The sequence below is a fragment of the Danio aesculapii genome, chromosome 8 (assembly GCF_903798145.1).
Source record: "Danio aesculapii chromosome 8, fDanAes4.1, whole genome shotgun sequence".
NCBI classification, from domain to species: domain Eukaryota; kingdom Metazoa; phylum Chordata; class Actinopteri; order Cypriniformes; family Danionidae; genus Danio; species Danio aesculapii.
The window spans coordinates 9,306,477-9,324,621 of NC_079442.1; the positions used below are offsets into that span (position 1 = coordinate 9,306,477).

General features: G+C 33.9%; 1 protein-coding gene across 1 annotated transcript in view; it reads right to left on the minus strand.

The window, feature by feature from the left end:
* Window positions 1–4,270: 4,270 nt before the first annotated feature.
* The window catches only part of zgc:162200 (uncharacterized protein LOC558638 homolog), a 44,215-nt gene continuing 30,340 nt past the window's right edge, over window positions 4,271–18,145 (minus strand). The window contains 3 exon segments of the mRNA XM_056463139.1: window positions 4,271–5,384; window positions 11,423–11,741; window positions 16,102–16,253. Coding sequence (XP_056319114.1) covers window positions 5,379–5,384; window positions 11,423–11,741; window positions 16,102–16,253 — 477 coding nt within the window. The 3' untranslated portion in view covers window positions 4,271–5,378.

The window sequence follows — 18,145 nt, forward strand, 5'->3', positions numbered from 1 at the left end:
CAAGCTGGTTTTAGCTAGTCATTTTCCAGCTTGACCAGCCTGGAAATGGCCAAAACCCCTCTAAAACCAGGCTGGTCAACCAGCTAAAACCAGCCTAGGCTGGTTTAAGCAGTTTTTTTCAGTAGGGTCATTAAACTTGTTTGTCTTTCTTCTTCCTGCTGAACACAAGAATATATTTTGAAGAAAGCTGGACACATGTAACCATATTGACTTCCATAGTATTTGTTTATGGAAGTCAGTCTTTACAGGTTTTCATCTTTCTTCAAAATATCTTTGTTTGTGTTCAGCAGAAGTAAGAAACTCATAAAGCTTTCCCTGGTGGAAAAAAAAGCCTAGTCTGGTCACCTCCCAGCTAAGACCAGGCTGAAAATGGCTGAAAACCACCTAGAAATGGCCAAAACCCCTTTAAAAACAAACCAGCTTTGTCTGGTTTACGCTATTTACAATCCATGTAAATAGGCTACTGTTAGACTAATCAGACATTTGTTTTTGCTTCGATGATTATTAGACCAGTAGAGAAGGTTTTTTGCATTATACAAAACACACACATATTTACAATTACGTAATTTTAATTCATTTGGCCTGCAGTTCCAAAAGCAGACATTATTTGCTTCACAGTTCTAAAATGGAAAATAAATGGGGAAAACTTTTTTTTGACTTTCTTTCTCCTGTTGAAGACAAAAGAATATATTTTGAAGAAAGCTGGAAACATGTAACCATTAACTTGCACATTTAGTTTTTCTTATTGATGTCAGCGGTTACAGGTTATCTTTCTTCTATCTTCTTTTGTGATCAACAGAATAAACTCATAAATGTTTGGAACAACTAGAAGGTGAATAAATAGTAAGTAAATATTTATTTTTGAGTGAATTTTTTTCCATTAAGTGTTTCTTTGACACCACATTTTAATGAAAAAAAAAAAAAATATATATATATATATATATATATAAATACACTTTCATTCCGACAAATTTCGCCAGTCTCTTTCATCACATTTGGGTTGAAATAACTACAAAGAGAAGTTTTGGCCCTCTGTCAGTCATGTAAAGTCACACTGAGCTCAGGGATCTGTTTACTGCAGGACGCAATGACAAAAATTGACCCCTCCAACTAAAGATGGCCAAATGTCAAACTAGAGGGCCCAAAACGCTCAAACCTGAAATACGATTCTGGGAACTGAGAGGGAAACGGAGCACTCCATAATGAATGGAGAGCACGGAAATAATGCAAATTATTATTATTTGAATACAGTAAGAGTAACAGTATCTGAATTTTCACTAATGTTACTAATCATAGACATAAGAACTCACATTCAGAAAGTAGAGGTTTGTTATTCAAGTTAACAATCAAATAAAAGACCAAAAGAGAAACATTACAATCGCTTTGCCTTCTTCATGTCAATGTTATTTGTTTTTAGTAACTGAAATTAATCCAATTATTTTTTCAACATTTTATTTATAATTTATTATTAAGTTTATATTATTATATGTACTAGTAAAATGTATATAAAATAAAACATCCGAAATGTTAAAATGACTTAACATGTAATCTTTTAAAGCTCTACTTTTTAAGAGTTCACAGTTAGCTGATTGATAATAAAGCTTGTTTGGCATGCTGTCCTGAGAGAGAGCCCTGAGATTATGAGATCCTCGAGCCCTGGGTTCCATCCCGTTTGCAGGGCAAGAGTTTGAGCTCAGGTAGACATGATGACAGATATAGGATGGCTAAGGACAGATGTACACTTGCGAAGGTATCAATTTGGTACGTTCAATTTACTTAGGTTGCGTGTTTTTGAACTGGGAGGAAACCGGTGAACCCGGGGAAAACCCACGCAAGCATGGGGAGAACGAGCAAACTCCGCACAGAAATGTCAGGGACTGGGACTAGGGACTTTAACCAGAGACATTCTTGCTGTGAGGCAACAGTGCTAATCACTGGGCCGCTGTGTTGCCTATCTGGAAAGGAGGGGGAGTAGGCTGTATTTTTCAAGACGAAGATACTGAGATAAGAAAACACTGGTTATTTATAGTGAGTTGGTGAATCAATTATGAGCTGATGGGGGGCTGCTGTTAACAATAATAAGCATGTGATCCTCTTGAAAATTGTTTATAAATAAACTTCACTGAAATTTTATCGATTATAGGAAAAACATCTTAAATATACACTGTAAAAAAAATCCGTAATTTTACGGATTATTTCCGGCAGCTGGGGTGCCAGGAAAAAAGGTAAATAACAGCTATTAAATTACAGAAATTTACTGTAACATGACAGAGATTGAATTACAGAAATTTACCAGAAATTTATATTTAAGGCATTTTCAGTAATTTAATGGTCGTTATTTTACGGCAAATTTCTGTAATTTAATGACCGTTATTTTACAGTAAATTTCAGTAATTTAATGGTCGTTATTTTACAGTAAATTTCAGTAATTTAATGGTCGATATTTTACAGTAAATGTCTGTAATTTAATGTCCGTTATTTTACAGTAAATTTCAGTAATTTAATGGTCGTTATTTTACAGTAAATTTCAGTAATTTATTGGTCGTTATTTTACAGTAAATGTCTAATTTAATGTCCGTTATTTAACAGTAAATTTCAGTAATTTAATGGTCATTATTTTACGGTAAATTTCTGTAATTTAATGTCCGCTATTTTACGGTAAATTTCTGTAATTTAATGTCCGTTATTTTACAGTAAATTTCGGTAATTTAATGTCCGCTATTTTACAGTAAATTTCAGTAATTTAATGTCCGTTATTTTACAGTAAATTTCAGTAATTTAATGGTCGTTATTTTACAGTAAATTTCAGTAATTTAATGGTCGATATTTTACAGTAAATGTCTGTAATTTAATGTCCGTTATTTTACAGTAAATTTCAGTAATTTAATGGTCGTTATTTTACGGTAAATTTCTGTAATTTAATGTCTGTTATCTTACAGTAAATTTCAGTAATTTAATGTCCGCTATTTTACAGTAAATTTCAGTAATTTATTGGTCGTTATTTTACAGTAAATGTCTAATTTAATGTCCGTTATTTTACAGTAAATTTCAGTAATTTAATGGTCATTATTTTACGGTAAATTTCTGTAATTTAATGTCTGTTATCTTACAGTAAATTTCAGTAATTTAATGTCCGCTATTTTACAGTAAATTTCAGTAATTTATTGGTCGTTATTTTACAGTAAATGTCTAATTTAATGTCCGTTATTTTACAGTAAATTTCAGTAATTTAATGGTCATTATTTTACGGTAAATTTCTGTAATTTAATGTCCGTTATTTTACAGTAAATTTCGGTAATTTAATGTCCACTATTTTACAGTAAATTTCAGTAATTTAATGTCCGTTATTTTACAGTAAATTTCAGTAATTTAATGTCCGCTATTTTACAGTAAATTTCTGTAATTTAATGTCCGGTATTTTACAGTAAATTTCAGTAATTTATTGGTCGTTATTTTAAAGTAAATGCCTGTAATTTAATGTCCGTTATTTTACAGTAAATTTTAATAATTTTATTGGTCGTTATTTCACAGTAAATTTCAGTAATTTAATGTCTGCTATTTTACAGTAAATTTCTGTAATTTGTCCGTTATTTTACAGTAAATTTCAGTAATTTATTGGTCATTATTTTACGGTAAATTTCTGTAATTTAATGTCTGTTATTTTACAGTAAATTTCAGTAATTTATTGGTCGTTATTTTACAGTAAATTTCTGTAATTTAATGTCCGGTAATTTACCATAAATTTCAGTAATTTGTTGGTCGTTATTTTACAGTAAATGTCTGTAATTTAATGTCCATTATTTTACAGTAAATTTCAGTAATTTATTGGTTGTTATTTTACAGTAAATTTCAGTAATTTAATGTCCACTATTTTACAGAAAATTTCTGTAATTTAATGTCCGTTTATTTACAGTAAATTTTAGTAATTTATTGGTCGTTATTTTACGGTAAATTTCTGTAATTTAATGTCTGTTATTTTACAGTAAATTTCAGTAATTAAGGGGTTGTTATTTTACTGTAAATTTCTGTAATTTTATGGCCGTTATTTTACGGTAAATTTCTGCAATTTAACAGCCACTATATTATGTTTTTTTTTTCCAGCACACCAGCTGCCGGAAATAAATTGTATAATTACAGATTCTTTTTACAATGTATACAAAAAAAAACATAGTAGTATATGGTAATAAATAAAATTTGACACCATTCTAGAAAATGTGTCACACTACTGCATGACAAATTCTTAAGACCCCAGAAAAAGCAAAAATACATAAAACATTGAAAATAATTATATTTCTTCACTACATTTACCCCAAACAAGATAAATCTGATATTACATGAAATGTATTACTCTGTAGGTCTGAAAAATAAAATATAAAAAGAAAAGCAGGTAAAAATAGAATGAAAACAATAAAAATACAACAGAAAGATTTAGGTTTTTTGCAATATGGAAATATTCACCACAGGCTGAAGACGAGATGGAAGTGTTAGACAGGCAGGTCAACACAACATCTTACACAGTTCTCACAAGAACAATCAAATATTGGTTGCTAAGGCCTAGTTTTTTTTTAACAAAACAGGCCTTTTCCAGGGAATGTACCATTTTCAGCACATACATACACAAACAAATGTCCATAATTAGTCTTAAAACCATCTAAACTCCTCTGTTAAATCAATAAACAAAATATGAAACCAATTATCTTCAAACTTCCACTCAAATCGTCAAAGAATTAAGGCACTACTTTAAATCCAATCATAATTTTCTTTTGCCATTAATGTGTTTCCAAGACTTTAACAGTCCAACACAGTGAGGAGTTTTCCACAGTCTGACTCCGTAAAAATAAAATCACATGTCAAACAGTGCTGCTGGTTAACCCTTATTTGAAGGCAGAATAAACTGGCAGTTTGGTAAGTTGATTTATTTATTTTTATTTTTTTGTGCACGAGCTAATTAGCAGCAAAAGTCTTTGTACATCTGCATAGTTCATTGTTCTGATTGCTACTTGTGTGTGTTTGTATCGGTCTTTAAAAGGCCAGGTCAAGTTGCTAGTAAATAACCAATAAAAACTCTGTAGACTTATAGTCAGTTACACCAGAGGAATGTCCTAAAAATTCCACCATTCAGTGTTTGGCTGGGAAAGGTCAGAAAAGGTCAGTCACAGCCAGTGGGAAGTACATGCGTTCATGAATCAAGAGAGAACAGTTGAATGATGGGTCATCATGAGATGTCATGATGGTGTTCAGCTTTCAGTATCTTGAAGCTGAATGACTTGATCAAACACATGGAGGATAAAGATGCGAGAGAGGGTGGGAGAGGCACGAGGAGAGACAGAGATCCAATGAGGTGAGGTCTGATGAGGGTGGAGGACACGAGGAGATGCTCATCTCTGCAAAGACAGCGAGACAGTGAGTTAAAGATCATTCACACAAATGACAAATGCTGAGCTATATATAAATATATTTTTTATACAACAGTTCTGTCTGGTTCTTGAATCTGATTGGCTGATAGCCGTGCGATATTCTGCAATAATAGCATTTGTACAGCCTCCTCACTCTTCTGTATTACTCTTCCAACATACTGCAACAATAGGACACGCTACAATTTGACAAATATTGCAGCTGTTAGACAACAATGTACTTTGAGGCTTTTTTAGTCGAGAATTTTATTGTTTAGATTGCAACTATGCAGTTTATTTATAAGGATAGTGCCTATTTTAAATATTTATAATTTCTGAGAGACAAGCGTCGGCATCTATTAGCCAAAGAAGGTTGATGTTGTCTATTCACAAGATGGCGCCAGAACCGCATAATGTTTAGAAGATTTAAACAGCGGGATTTCTAACTACAGCTGATTAAATCATTATTAAACTGGTAAGTGATATTCTAAGTTGATCTCTCTCTTTTGTATAGAAATACTGTAGACTGTAACACTGTAAGAAGATATCTCTGTAAAGGGAGGGTATTTCATGTCAATTTCAGCCTTATATTCTTAAAATGTCAGCAAAATCACCTGTTTTGTCATCACTTTATCCATTATGCTTGAGAATCATTCAAACACTACCTCTAAAGTGACGTTGGTGAATTAGTAACGGCTTCTGCTGTATTGAATGAATGGTGGAAGAAAGTAGTTCTTAATACAAAAGGGTTTTTTTAGACTCTCCGTGTTTGATTATCTTTTTTTAGATCCACACAATTGTGCCGTCGAACTGTTGTATAAATGTAATATCATACTCGTAGCAGTGCGATATGGCTGTATATCAGCACTGGTGGGATGCTAAGGCACTCGGCCTGTGGCCTCCCACCAGTGCTGATATATAGCCATGCCATATCACACTGCTACGAGTATGATATATATATATATATATATATATATATATATATATATATATATATATATATATATATATATATATATATATATATATATATATATATATATATATATATATATTTTTTTTTTTTTTATAAAATATATTTTTTACTACTACTATTTACTGTTTTTACTATGTTTGTTTTTTATGTTTTTTGTTTTATGTTTTTATGCATGTTTTTTTAAATGTAAACTTTATAAATTATTATTCAATTATTGCATTGAATTGAATTGAATAGAGATATGATTGAATTTTGAAAAAAACTTTTATATATATATAATACAATACACAAAGCTCCATTATTGCACCAAATCCTTTGTAAAGTAGTCAAGTGTTTCATAGATTTCTAACATTTAAAATCAATCCACACTATTGATTTGACCAAAATAAAACAACTAAATTAAAACTCCTTTTGCAGAGATTTTTGTTCAATTCTATTTTCCCGACTGATATAAATTGCCATTTTTGCTTGTCCCAGCATAAAATTAAGCAACTGACAAACACACACTTATTTGTGTGTATTTAAGTGTGAAAGGGATAATTAACACATTTGCTGTGAGTTAAAGGATGTTAATTGCACGACGCAGAGGCAAAGAACACCAAACGGCACAAAATGTATGGTTAAGCATTATAGCTATTTTAATTTAATGGTTTAGTATAGTTAAAGGGATCGTTCACCCAAAAAATATAATCCTGTCATAATTTACACACACTTTATGAGGGTTTTTTCTTGTTCAACACAAAAGAAGATATTTTGAAGAATGCTGAAAACTTGTAACCACTATCTGCTTTTTTTCTACTAAGTTCTTTCAAAATATCTTCACGTGTTTTCAACAGAAGAAAGACATTCATAAAGGATTATAACCATCTGAGGATGAGTAAATAGCGAGTACATTTTAATTGTGGGGTGAACTATCCCTTTAAGGTAGGTTTTAAGAGTTCACATTTAGATAATGCTTGATTGTGATAGCAGGATTGGCATGCCTGAGCTCTGAGCTGGATAAGCCCAGGGTTCCCACCTGGTCAATGAGCATTAGGAGGGATACGAGATCAGGGATTTCTCGAGAGCCCCAAGTTCTATACTTTGGCTAATATGGTGGATCTGATTGATTCAGTATGTATGCGTTAGGTGCTTGTGACTGTTATTATAATTTGCTTATGTACATGTTTTTAAAATGTGGGAGGAAACTGGAGTACACAGGGAAAACCCACGCGAACACAGGGAGAACATGCAAACTCCACGCAGAGTGCGCCGACTGGCTCAATTAGAACTTGAGCCTTGGCCATTCCACTGCGAGGCAGCAGCGCCAGCCACTGAGCTGCCATGTTGAAATTAGCCTGTGAAACTTCACTTAGTTTAATGTGAACTGGGTTTAGAAGCTTGGAACATTTAAACGTCAGGTTAGGTCAGGTTTAAGAGTAAGCTGAGGTTGTCTTCCAACAACACTACTGCATGCACCAACAAATGCATCTAGATTCTTGAAAAGATTTGACATGAAATAGTTTTCCCCCAATGGATCCAATGTTGAAACTAGCAATAAAAGATATTTTATTATATATATATATATATATATATATATATATATATATATATATATATATATATATATATATATATAAAGGATATATAGAAAATATGGAGTACAGCCATTTTCAACATTTAGAATGAGAAATGTTTCTCGAGCACCAGATCAGATCAACATATTCATAAAGTGCTTTGGAAACCTCTCTAATCATTTGCACATTATTATTGCAATACAACAACAGATAAACCCCAGTAGCACCATTATAAAAAAATGCTGTGCTGCAGATCATTTGATTGAAAAATGGAAGAACCACTCTTAATTTGTAGAATGTTTTTACCCTGTTAAAAGCCCTTACACAGCAATCATAGAAAAATGACCAGAATTCGCTACCATTAAATACAGAATTTTGCTGTTCCTTCCTTCTTTTTACTGGTAAGATTACACTACCGGGCAAAAAATTGGGATCAGTAGCATTTTTAAATGTTTTAAAATAAGCTTATCTGCTCACCAAGATCGCATTTATTTAGTCAAAAATACAGTACAAATTGTAAAATTGTGAAATGTTCACTAGTGCACTATAAAAAAAAAAAACATATTATCATTTAATATTATATTATAATATTTTCAGCTTCATTAATCCAGTCTTCAGAGTTACATGAGCCTTCAGAAATCACTCTAATAGTTATTATTGTTATTATTATTATTATTATTATTATTATAGCAATAATGACTGAAGTAATAATTTCATTTGAAAATACATACAATAAGAAAGCAGTTATTTAATTTTTTTATAAACATTTAACAGTTTAACATTTTTTACATTTAATAAATGCTGCCTTGATGAACAGAATAAACTCAAAGTTAAAAAAATAAATAAAATAAAAAAAAATGACCCCAAATTTTTGACCAGTAGTGTACATTCACACATCAGTCCTCAAATACCAAATCACTGGAATATATTTGTGACCCTGAGCCACAAAACCAGTAATAAAAGGCCATGAATAAACCACTAATGTATCGTTTGTTGGGACAAAAATTAAGTTTATACATTTCCACAAGAAAATTTACAAAAAACCTGATCTTTACATAATATTCTAAAGATTTGTGGCATAAAATAAAAATCTATATTACTGACTCATACAATATACGTATATTTGGCTATTGCCTAAAAATGTACCCATTTTGAGCAGGGTCCCTTTTTATATACAGTTGAAGTCAGAATTATTAGCCACCCTTTGAATTTTTCTTTTCTTTTCAAAGAAATTTTCACAGTATGTCTGAATTTTTTTCTTCTGGAGAAAGTCTTATTTGTTTTATTTAGGCTAGAATAAAAGCAGTTCTTAATTTTTTAAACACCATTTTAAGGTCAATATTATCCCCTTTAAGCTATATTTTTTCCGATAGTCTACAGAACAAACCATCGTTATACAATAACTTGCCTAATTACCCTAACCTAATGACCCTAGTTAAGCCTTTAAATGTCACTTTAAGCTGTATAGAAGTGTTTTGCAAATATCTAGTCAAATATTATTTACTGTCATCATGGCAAAGATAAAATAAATCAGTTATTAGAAATAAGTTATTAAAACTATTATGATTAGAAATATTGAAAGAAAGAAATTAATGAAAAAATCTTTCCGTTAAACGGAAATTGGGAAAAAATAAACAGGGGGGGGGGGGGGGGGGGTTAAAGATTAAAGTCTTGGGCTAATAATTCAGGTGGGCTAATAATTCTGGCTTCAACTGTATATGCTATTCCAGTTCTTCATTCAATAGGATGCAGAGGTTTAGCAAAAACGCAAGTACCGCAATAGTACTGCAGAGTGCAGACACTACTGTAATAAATGTCACACAACAGATTCTATGAATGGAAATGAAAGAAGAGTTTTGAGCACCAATGGTCATGTGTTCATCTTCCACATAATTATATAGGAACACTATAAAAACCAGCATTGATGTTCTGTAAACATTTTTATGATTGGCCCAAGGCTGACCTCTTACGTATGCCCTCAGACACCAAATTACAGTGATTTACGGGTAATGTTACTTCTCATAATTAACCTGTTAATACTGTGAGAAGGGGCTAGTGACCGGTTAAACTGATCCATCAGGTTTTATCAGAAGCACCAGATTCTCTTCATGCATGCTTTTTAAATCAACTTAGGGTTGTAAAAGTTGCGTTACAGTTGAAGTCAGAATTATTATCCCCCGTTTTCCCAATTTCTGTTTAACAAGAGAGAACATTTTTTCAACACATTTCTAAACATATTAGTTTTAATAATTTATTTCTAATAACTGATTCATTTTATCTTTGCCATGATGACAGTAAATAATATTTGACTAGATATGTTTTAACACACTTATACAGCTTAAAGTGACATTTAAAGGCTTTACTAGGGTAATTAGTTTAACTAGGCAGGTTAGGATAATTAGGCAAGTTATTGTATAACGATGGTTTGTTCTGTAGACTATTGAAAAAATTTAGCTTTAAGGGGCTAATAATATTGACCTTAAAAAGTGTTTAAAAAATTAAAAACTCCTTTTATTCTAGCCGAAATAAAACAAACAAGACTTTCTCCAGAAGAAAAAATATTATCAGATATACTGTGAAAATTTCTTTGCTCTGTTAAACATCATATGGAATATATTTTAAAAATAAAAAAAATTCAAAGGGGGGCTAATAATTCTGACTTCAACTGTAGGTGCCATAATTAGCACCAACAACTAAGCAGTTATGTGGCTCTAACTAAACTTGGTCTGGTTTCTGTAAGTTTGTGATGACCTGTTAGCAGCATCGACACTTCTTTGTTGTTTTCGTAGTTGATCTTGCTGCCTCTTAATCTCACGACTTGGATTAGAGATCCTTTCCTCAAAGTCACGCTGGGCTAACCTAGAGGATGTTTTTGTTCGACAGGGGACGGTCGGCTGTTTATCTGATGAACTGTATTGTGTGGACTGACTACTAGAAGATGCGACACTTGCGGTTGCCTTGGGGCGAAACTTCGATTGGGTCGAAGAAGCCGTATTTGACGCAGCAAACCGGCTCCAAGTAGTTCCCTCAGCAGATCGCGACTTAGAGATGTTAGATTGCTTTTTGAGGAACGCACGTTCTGCATCTGATTTTTTGGAACGTTTCAGATCATTCTCCATTGTAACTTTACGTGCTTTTTCTGATCTATCAATATTACCCAATCGTGTGGCAAGAACTTCGACAGAATGCATTTTGGACACAGGTAATGATGCACGACGTGTTTTAATGAATGTGTTACTGCGCAATGGTGCGGATACTCTCATAGTATTTGCCTGCGACACGTTAACTTTAGGGGGTCGTGACTGAATAGCGAATGGTCCCAACCCTCCAGTAGAGTCATCTAAGGAGCGAGACGAACTTGAGCCATAACTACGAACAAAAGTAGTGTCGCGCACAAGTCCGACAGAAGATAAACTCTGAGTGGAGGTTGAGGACTCGGGTTCATTTGAGGCAGAAAAAGAGGAGGATGAGGAAGAAGATGAAGAAAGTGCTCTTACAGGACTGCAGTGAAGACTGCGTGAGATCGTCCTCATGTGGCTGCCAGTAGGAAGCACCGGACTGGAGCGTGGACTGCTTCTCATGGGGCTCCGCGGAGCTCGTCCAGATTTGGTCATATGTTTGGTTCGGGAAGAATGGCGTGGACTGCCACCATTGCTGAGTGGGAAAAGAGGAGCCTCCAGGTCCTCCAGCCGCTGTGTGAGAGCCAGCTTCTGCTGAATGGCCATGCGGAGCAGAGAGTTGAGGGTCTTCTTCTCATCCTCAGCGGCGGCGAGCTGTCTCTGCATCTCATCTAACTGAGTTACGTACTGGTCACATCTGTGAAAACACAGGGAACGATAAGAACACAGGAAACAGGAATGGAGATACATACAGAATCAAATAATAAAAGAATAGAAAGGCTTACTTTTTGCATAAACGTCCCTTAAAAAGCCTTTAGTTTTTATTAAAGTCTGATGAAAGATTGTGTGGAATAGTTGCAGTTGTCTGCACCCACAACAAAAAGTCAATTCTTATTAGCCCCAGACTTCTGACATTTTGGTACGTCACGTCACGTATTTTAAAGAGAGGAAGTACCATGCAAAACTTAATTAATGTAATTAACCTAAAACTAATTGAACCTAATTTAAACAGTTAAATTAGGGCTGGTCGATAAAATCTGTATTGGTATTTATCGACCGAACACTACTGTCAATAATGCAAACATTTTTTTTTTTAAAGTTCGGTATGAAAGTTTTGGTATGAAGCGCTATAGTTTTATTAAATGTGGCTGCTATGCGCGGGCATTGGACGGAATGGAGGCGTACGACTTGCAAGACACGCACATGGGAGCAATGCGCACATTGTGTGCAAACGGTACACATGTGATGCACGCATTTTCCAGGCGCTCAGAGTTTAAAAAAAAAAAAATCTGAACTTTTCTGAATGCTTTTATGAACTTTTCGCGATTTATGCAAGTCGAAGCAACTTATCTGCTTTACACGTTGCATGAAATATTCACATTTCATAAATAACGGTATACTAATTACCTCAGACAAACACTGCACCCAAACACTGCAGTGTCTTTTACTCTTCTCCATAAACTTGCAGCAATGGTTTGACAGTTTGTCATCTTAAAAAAAAAAAAAAAAAAAAAAAAAAAAAAAAAAAAAAAACGGTTTGATGGTTGCCTACTTACAGAGAGACAGCAGGGGAGCACGAACGCAAAGCTCATTGAAATGGTGAAGGAAATAACACACTCGCGCTTGTCACTTCAGGTCAGAATAACAAATTATTGAAAATTAGTGCCGTATAGCAGCAGTGACGAGATTGTAAATAAAAAAGGATGTAAGAATGTCGCCAAGGTGGCTATTTGGTTTCTTTTCTTGTGCATCACAGCTGCACCCAATCTGAAAGAGTTTTTAGCATAATGATAATGTAGTCATCCAACTTCACAATATGTAATGTTGCAATATGTATTTGAATAATGATGGTTAGGTCCTTTACTTGAAAGCTCAGATTTAATTATTATAATTTGTTTAGTTGACAGAGTTTGAGGTTTACTGTATAATTATTATTGACACCTTACAGATGTTGATCTACCTTCACTATTGCACACACTTTGTAACTTTTCTTTATCAAGTTTAAGAGTCTCTTTAGCACTCATGTTTATTTTATTATAAAGAGATCAGATATTTTGTTGAAATATTTTAGTTTTTGACTATTAAAACTATCTGCCTTAGTAATGTTGGTAAATTATAATAAATTGTTTAAATAAAAAAATCCTAATATTCCTAATTGTATTGTTAAAAAATATTCCATCATTTTCGATACTGAATGATATGAAACATTATATTGTGATCTTTTTTTTTTTCAATATCGCCCAGCCCCAAGTGAAATTTTTCGATTGTTGTTGTCAGTATGCCTGAACACTTATTTTGCTTTGTTGCACTTGTTGAAAGTATGCATGAAATCAAAATCGAATAATCTTATTTTTATATGTATATAGTAGTGTTTGTTATAAACCATGTATCTATTTTTCTTGAGGCAACTTAAGAAGAACCAGCTTTCATCAGCTGTCTTGGTGAATTTCTACCGCTGCACAATTGAAAGCATCCTGACCAACTGCGTCACAGTCTGGTATGGAAGCTGCTCTGTTGCTGAGCGTAAGGCACTGCAGCGGGTGGTGAAAACTGCCCAACACATCACAGGGACCACACTACCAGCCATAGAGGACATCCAGAAGAAACTGTCTGCGCAGAGCACGCAGTATTCTTAACAGACTGTTTTCTCTCTTGCCTTCCGGCAAGCGCTTCAGGCTCTCGCGGACAAAAACCAGCAGACTGAGAAACAGCTTTTTTCCCAGAGCTGTCTCCCTTTTGAACTCTGCCCCTTACTGACTCTTTTGCCCCCCCAATACACCCCCCACTCTCCTCTAACTTATACTCCTCACAATCACTGCACTGTTTAACATTTGCACATTTAAAATTTGCACATATTCATTGCACTACATTGCACTGATTCATTTATTTGAACTGTACATACCCACTGCACATGGACATTTGTAATTATGTACACACCCACTGTACATATACATTTGTAATTATGTTTATCTATCTGCACACTTCTGAATATTAATAGCATACTGTACATAAATTCATTTATTGTAAATCTCTGTTCATAGCTAATACAACCTGTATATAATGTTGATAGTACATCCATCTGTAAATATCACCGTAGTTTTTCTATAACTGCACTTTATAACTTATACCTGTATCCTGCACTTGCTGCTATTGCACTGCTGGTTAGACCTAAACTGCATTTCGTTGCCTTGTACTTGTACATGTGTAATGACAATAAAGTTGAATCTAATCTAATCTGTGCACTTAATTTGTAAAAAAATATCAAATATAATCACTATCATTATCAGGGTTTCTGCAGGTTTCTTTAAGTCAAATTTAAGACTTTTTAAGACCCTTTAAGGACCATTGTAAATGACATTTTAGACTTATACAGGGCTAAACACTAAGGGCGTACTCACAATATGTCTCCTCCCTTCTTCCCCGACGGCCCGCACTCATATTGCATTCGGGCCTGAGCACACTTATGTCATCGATGATGCGCTGTTCAGTTTCAGAAGCGCTCTCGCTCAGCACAGTGAAGATTTTTTTTATATCGTTTTAGTCGTTTGAGATGCAGTGACATGCAGTCAAATATTTCGCTAAACATATCAGCCACTTTTGACACTCATAAACAATCGTAAAGTCCTCGTGCTGCAGGAATTAGGTTTGCTGAAGGTGCAGCTGTCGTGCAGTGAGGGGTTTGGTTTCTTTAATAATCTACGACATTTTGCGTTCAGTAAACAGTAAGAATGATTAATAAATCCATATGAAAGTCCCTTAAAGTCACGTCTTGTCTTCAGTTTCGGGGTCCAAGTGAACTGCGATTTGGCACACCTCTTCCAACCGTGCCTGAGCCCGATTCAGAGCACTCACACTTCTCAAACGATCCGGGAAACGGGGCTGGGCACAGTTCAGATAGCATAGTGTGAGTACGCCCTAAGGATTTTTTCTAATGGCCCAGTTACTTCAGTAAATAGTTTTTATAGTAATGAAAGATCATGTAAAGACGTGTTGCTTTGATTTTCTTTCCTTGCTTAGGGAATTTAATTAGAAGAATTTGCTGTAAACATGTTTAACAGCTGTTGTGATTTATGATCTCTTTGCAATAAAAAAAGTTTTGAGATGGGACATAGGAAAATTAAGACCTGTTTAACATGATTTAAGACCTACAACAAAATATTTAAATGAATTTAAGGCCTAATATATATAAATATATTTTAAATTTAGGACATTTTAAGAAGACCTCACAGACACCTTGATTATATACTTTCAGGGGTTTTGAGTATGTAAATGCCCGCAACCCCCCCAAAACCTTAAAAAAGTATATAAATAAATAAATAAATAAATAAATAAATACAATAGGTCTTTCACCCATTAGGCTTGGGCCCTAATACAGGGTTTCATTAACATGTAAAATAGTGTTTAAACGTTCCATACAGTCTTTTTAAATTACGAGATTTTAAACATTATCCTTGCTTTCACTATTCGCCGTTCCCTTGACATTTGATCTATGACATCAGCCCAGACTGAGCTGCCCTCGCCTGCACACGGGATCAGAACGAGCGCACGTTAATCAGCATGTGAGGGGAGCTCGTGGGAGAATGGGCCTTAAGATGATAATCTTATTAGCTTGCTCTTAAAACAAGGTCCTGACTGTCTAATCCCTGTGACTCTGTATACCTAAGAGCTCTCCTCTCGTATGCAGTTCAACAAACATAAACAAACACTGCCTGCTACCCACAGTGCAGGTTACTCTGACTATGAAAGCCTTACATCACGCACACATTACATTTATTATTATTGAGCCAGCCCAAGCCAACATATCAGTTAGATTATTAGATTTAAAACTAAAATTGATCAGTTTATTTTGTGAATTAACATGAAAATCTGGAAAATCAACAGTGAGAATCAACTTCTCCCATGAACTCTTCTGAACTCTGCGCATAAATCAAAGCAGTTTACACACATCCGGTTTAGCCTTAAGAAAAAAGGGGCTACATGCTTCAGACGTTGACCTGAGAAATTTCCCTGGCTCGTGAGTACACAAATCACTTTGTGCACATGTAATCCCATCATACCTGCTTGCGAACATGACCCGCAATGAGGAGAAGGTGGCTGCATCCTCCTTCAAGGCTTTCAGCTCATTTCTCAGCTTCATCATAGTCTCGGTCACCATGCTCTTCTCGGTCTCATACTTCGTCTTTAGGTTGGTCAAAGCCAACTCTGCCGTCTAAAAGAACGAAAGCATATTTTTTAGTTTAGAATCACACTAGACACTACAAAGAGTAAAAGACAGGGGTGAAACAATCCACATATTCAAATCGAATCGTTCAGTACAAGCGCATTACAAACCAAATGATTAAAAAACATTAGGAAATTAAAAGGTCTGCCACTCCAACCCCAAAGAAAAACATACTACTCCAGTCAGACATACACTGGACAAGTTCTTTGCAGTATGGCTAATAACATTAATGCGACTAACTGAACAAAAAGAACTTGTTTAGGCTACGGGTCCACAAAAAGCGGTGAGTGGTTGAGAGCACTACTATAGCACTGAGTTTAACTCATTTTCTAATGGTTGGCGCATTTAAAACACGCTGAGCACTCAGCAGTGTGTGCCAAGCTCCTTGTCATGATGCTGCCACTGTAAAAAAAACAAAACAAGGAAGAGGTTCCAAGGAAAACCTGGAATTATTTACTGTTTACATTAAGAACTGACAGACCATAAATTCTGGCTGTCCCTATCGTCATGGCAGACTTGTCGATATTCAATAATTTAATACATCATGATAATGAACATGCATAATATTGATATCATGTGCACGGAGTGTTTTTTTTAATATTGTTTTGTATTTGCAGACTTAATTGGGCTTAATAATAATAATAATAATAGTTATGATGATGATAATGATAATAATAATAGCACAATAAAAAAATGTAATCTTATTACAAGTAATTATTTTATTATAACTACAACTAATGAAAATTATTTATATTTTATTATTTACATTTTTTTATTTGAACAGCAACTGTAATAAATTGCTTTTTCTCACTGCTGATTTTGATGCATTAACTAATGTTTACTAATGATATTTTATTGTAAAGTGTTACCTATTGTACTTTATAATACTTTTGCAATTCAATTTAGTTGAAACAGTAGTAGTTCACTTTGAAACCTGTATATAACTAAGGAATGCACTAAGCATTTTTGGCTATTTTACCTGTTGATGTAACCTTTTTCGCAGCTTAGATCAATATCTTATACTGTATACAGATAATATCTTATACTGTGATAAGAGCTTCAGCAATTAATCGCAACAAGAAAAATTATAAACCATCATAAGCCTAAGCACGAGCGTATTCCACTGCAGGTGATATTGTCGCATTAAGCCAATCTGTGCTGACCATAGAAAATGTCATATATATAATGTCAATATATATATATATATATATATATATATATATATATATATATATATATATATATATATATATATATATATATATATATATATATATATATATATATATATATATATATAATGTTATTTACTTTTTTATTTATTTAGCATAATATCTTTAAAACACTGTCCCTTCCCTGCCATCCAAAGCCACGGCTCCTGAAACCTAAATGCGTGCACCTTAAAGATGACAGTAGACAACCCACTTGTTCATGTCAATTGCCAGTAAGGAAACTTTATAGTCCTTTATAATACTACAATTCCGAATGAAAAGCTGTATTATATCTAGCAAGTTTTCAGTTGTGTAGCAAGCAAGACTTGTCATAATGTGCAATATTTCATGTATGCAAGGATCGCTGGTCTAACTCTCTTAAGCATTTTGTCCTAAAGCGACTACTGTATGCTTGGCCGGAGGGGTGCAGGAATTACAGTTATTACTAAGCCATAGTTGCACGCTATATCAGACCGAATATTTAAAGTAGCATGGACAACAATATAGGGAGCATCACAGGTTATCATTGTTCAAAAATGAACCAATGTGAATATAAAACCAACTTCAACTCAACTCAATTTATTTCTATAGCACTTTCAACAAACCACAATGGGTACCAAAGTGCTGTACATAAAACACATAAAACGCATGCAAATATACACAAAAACC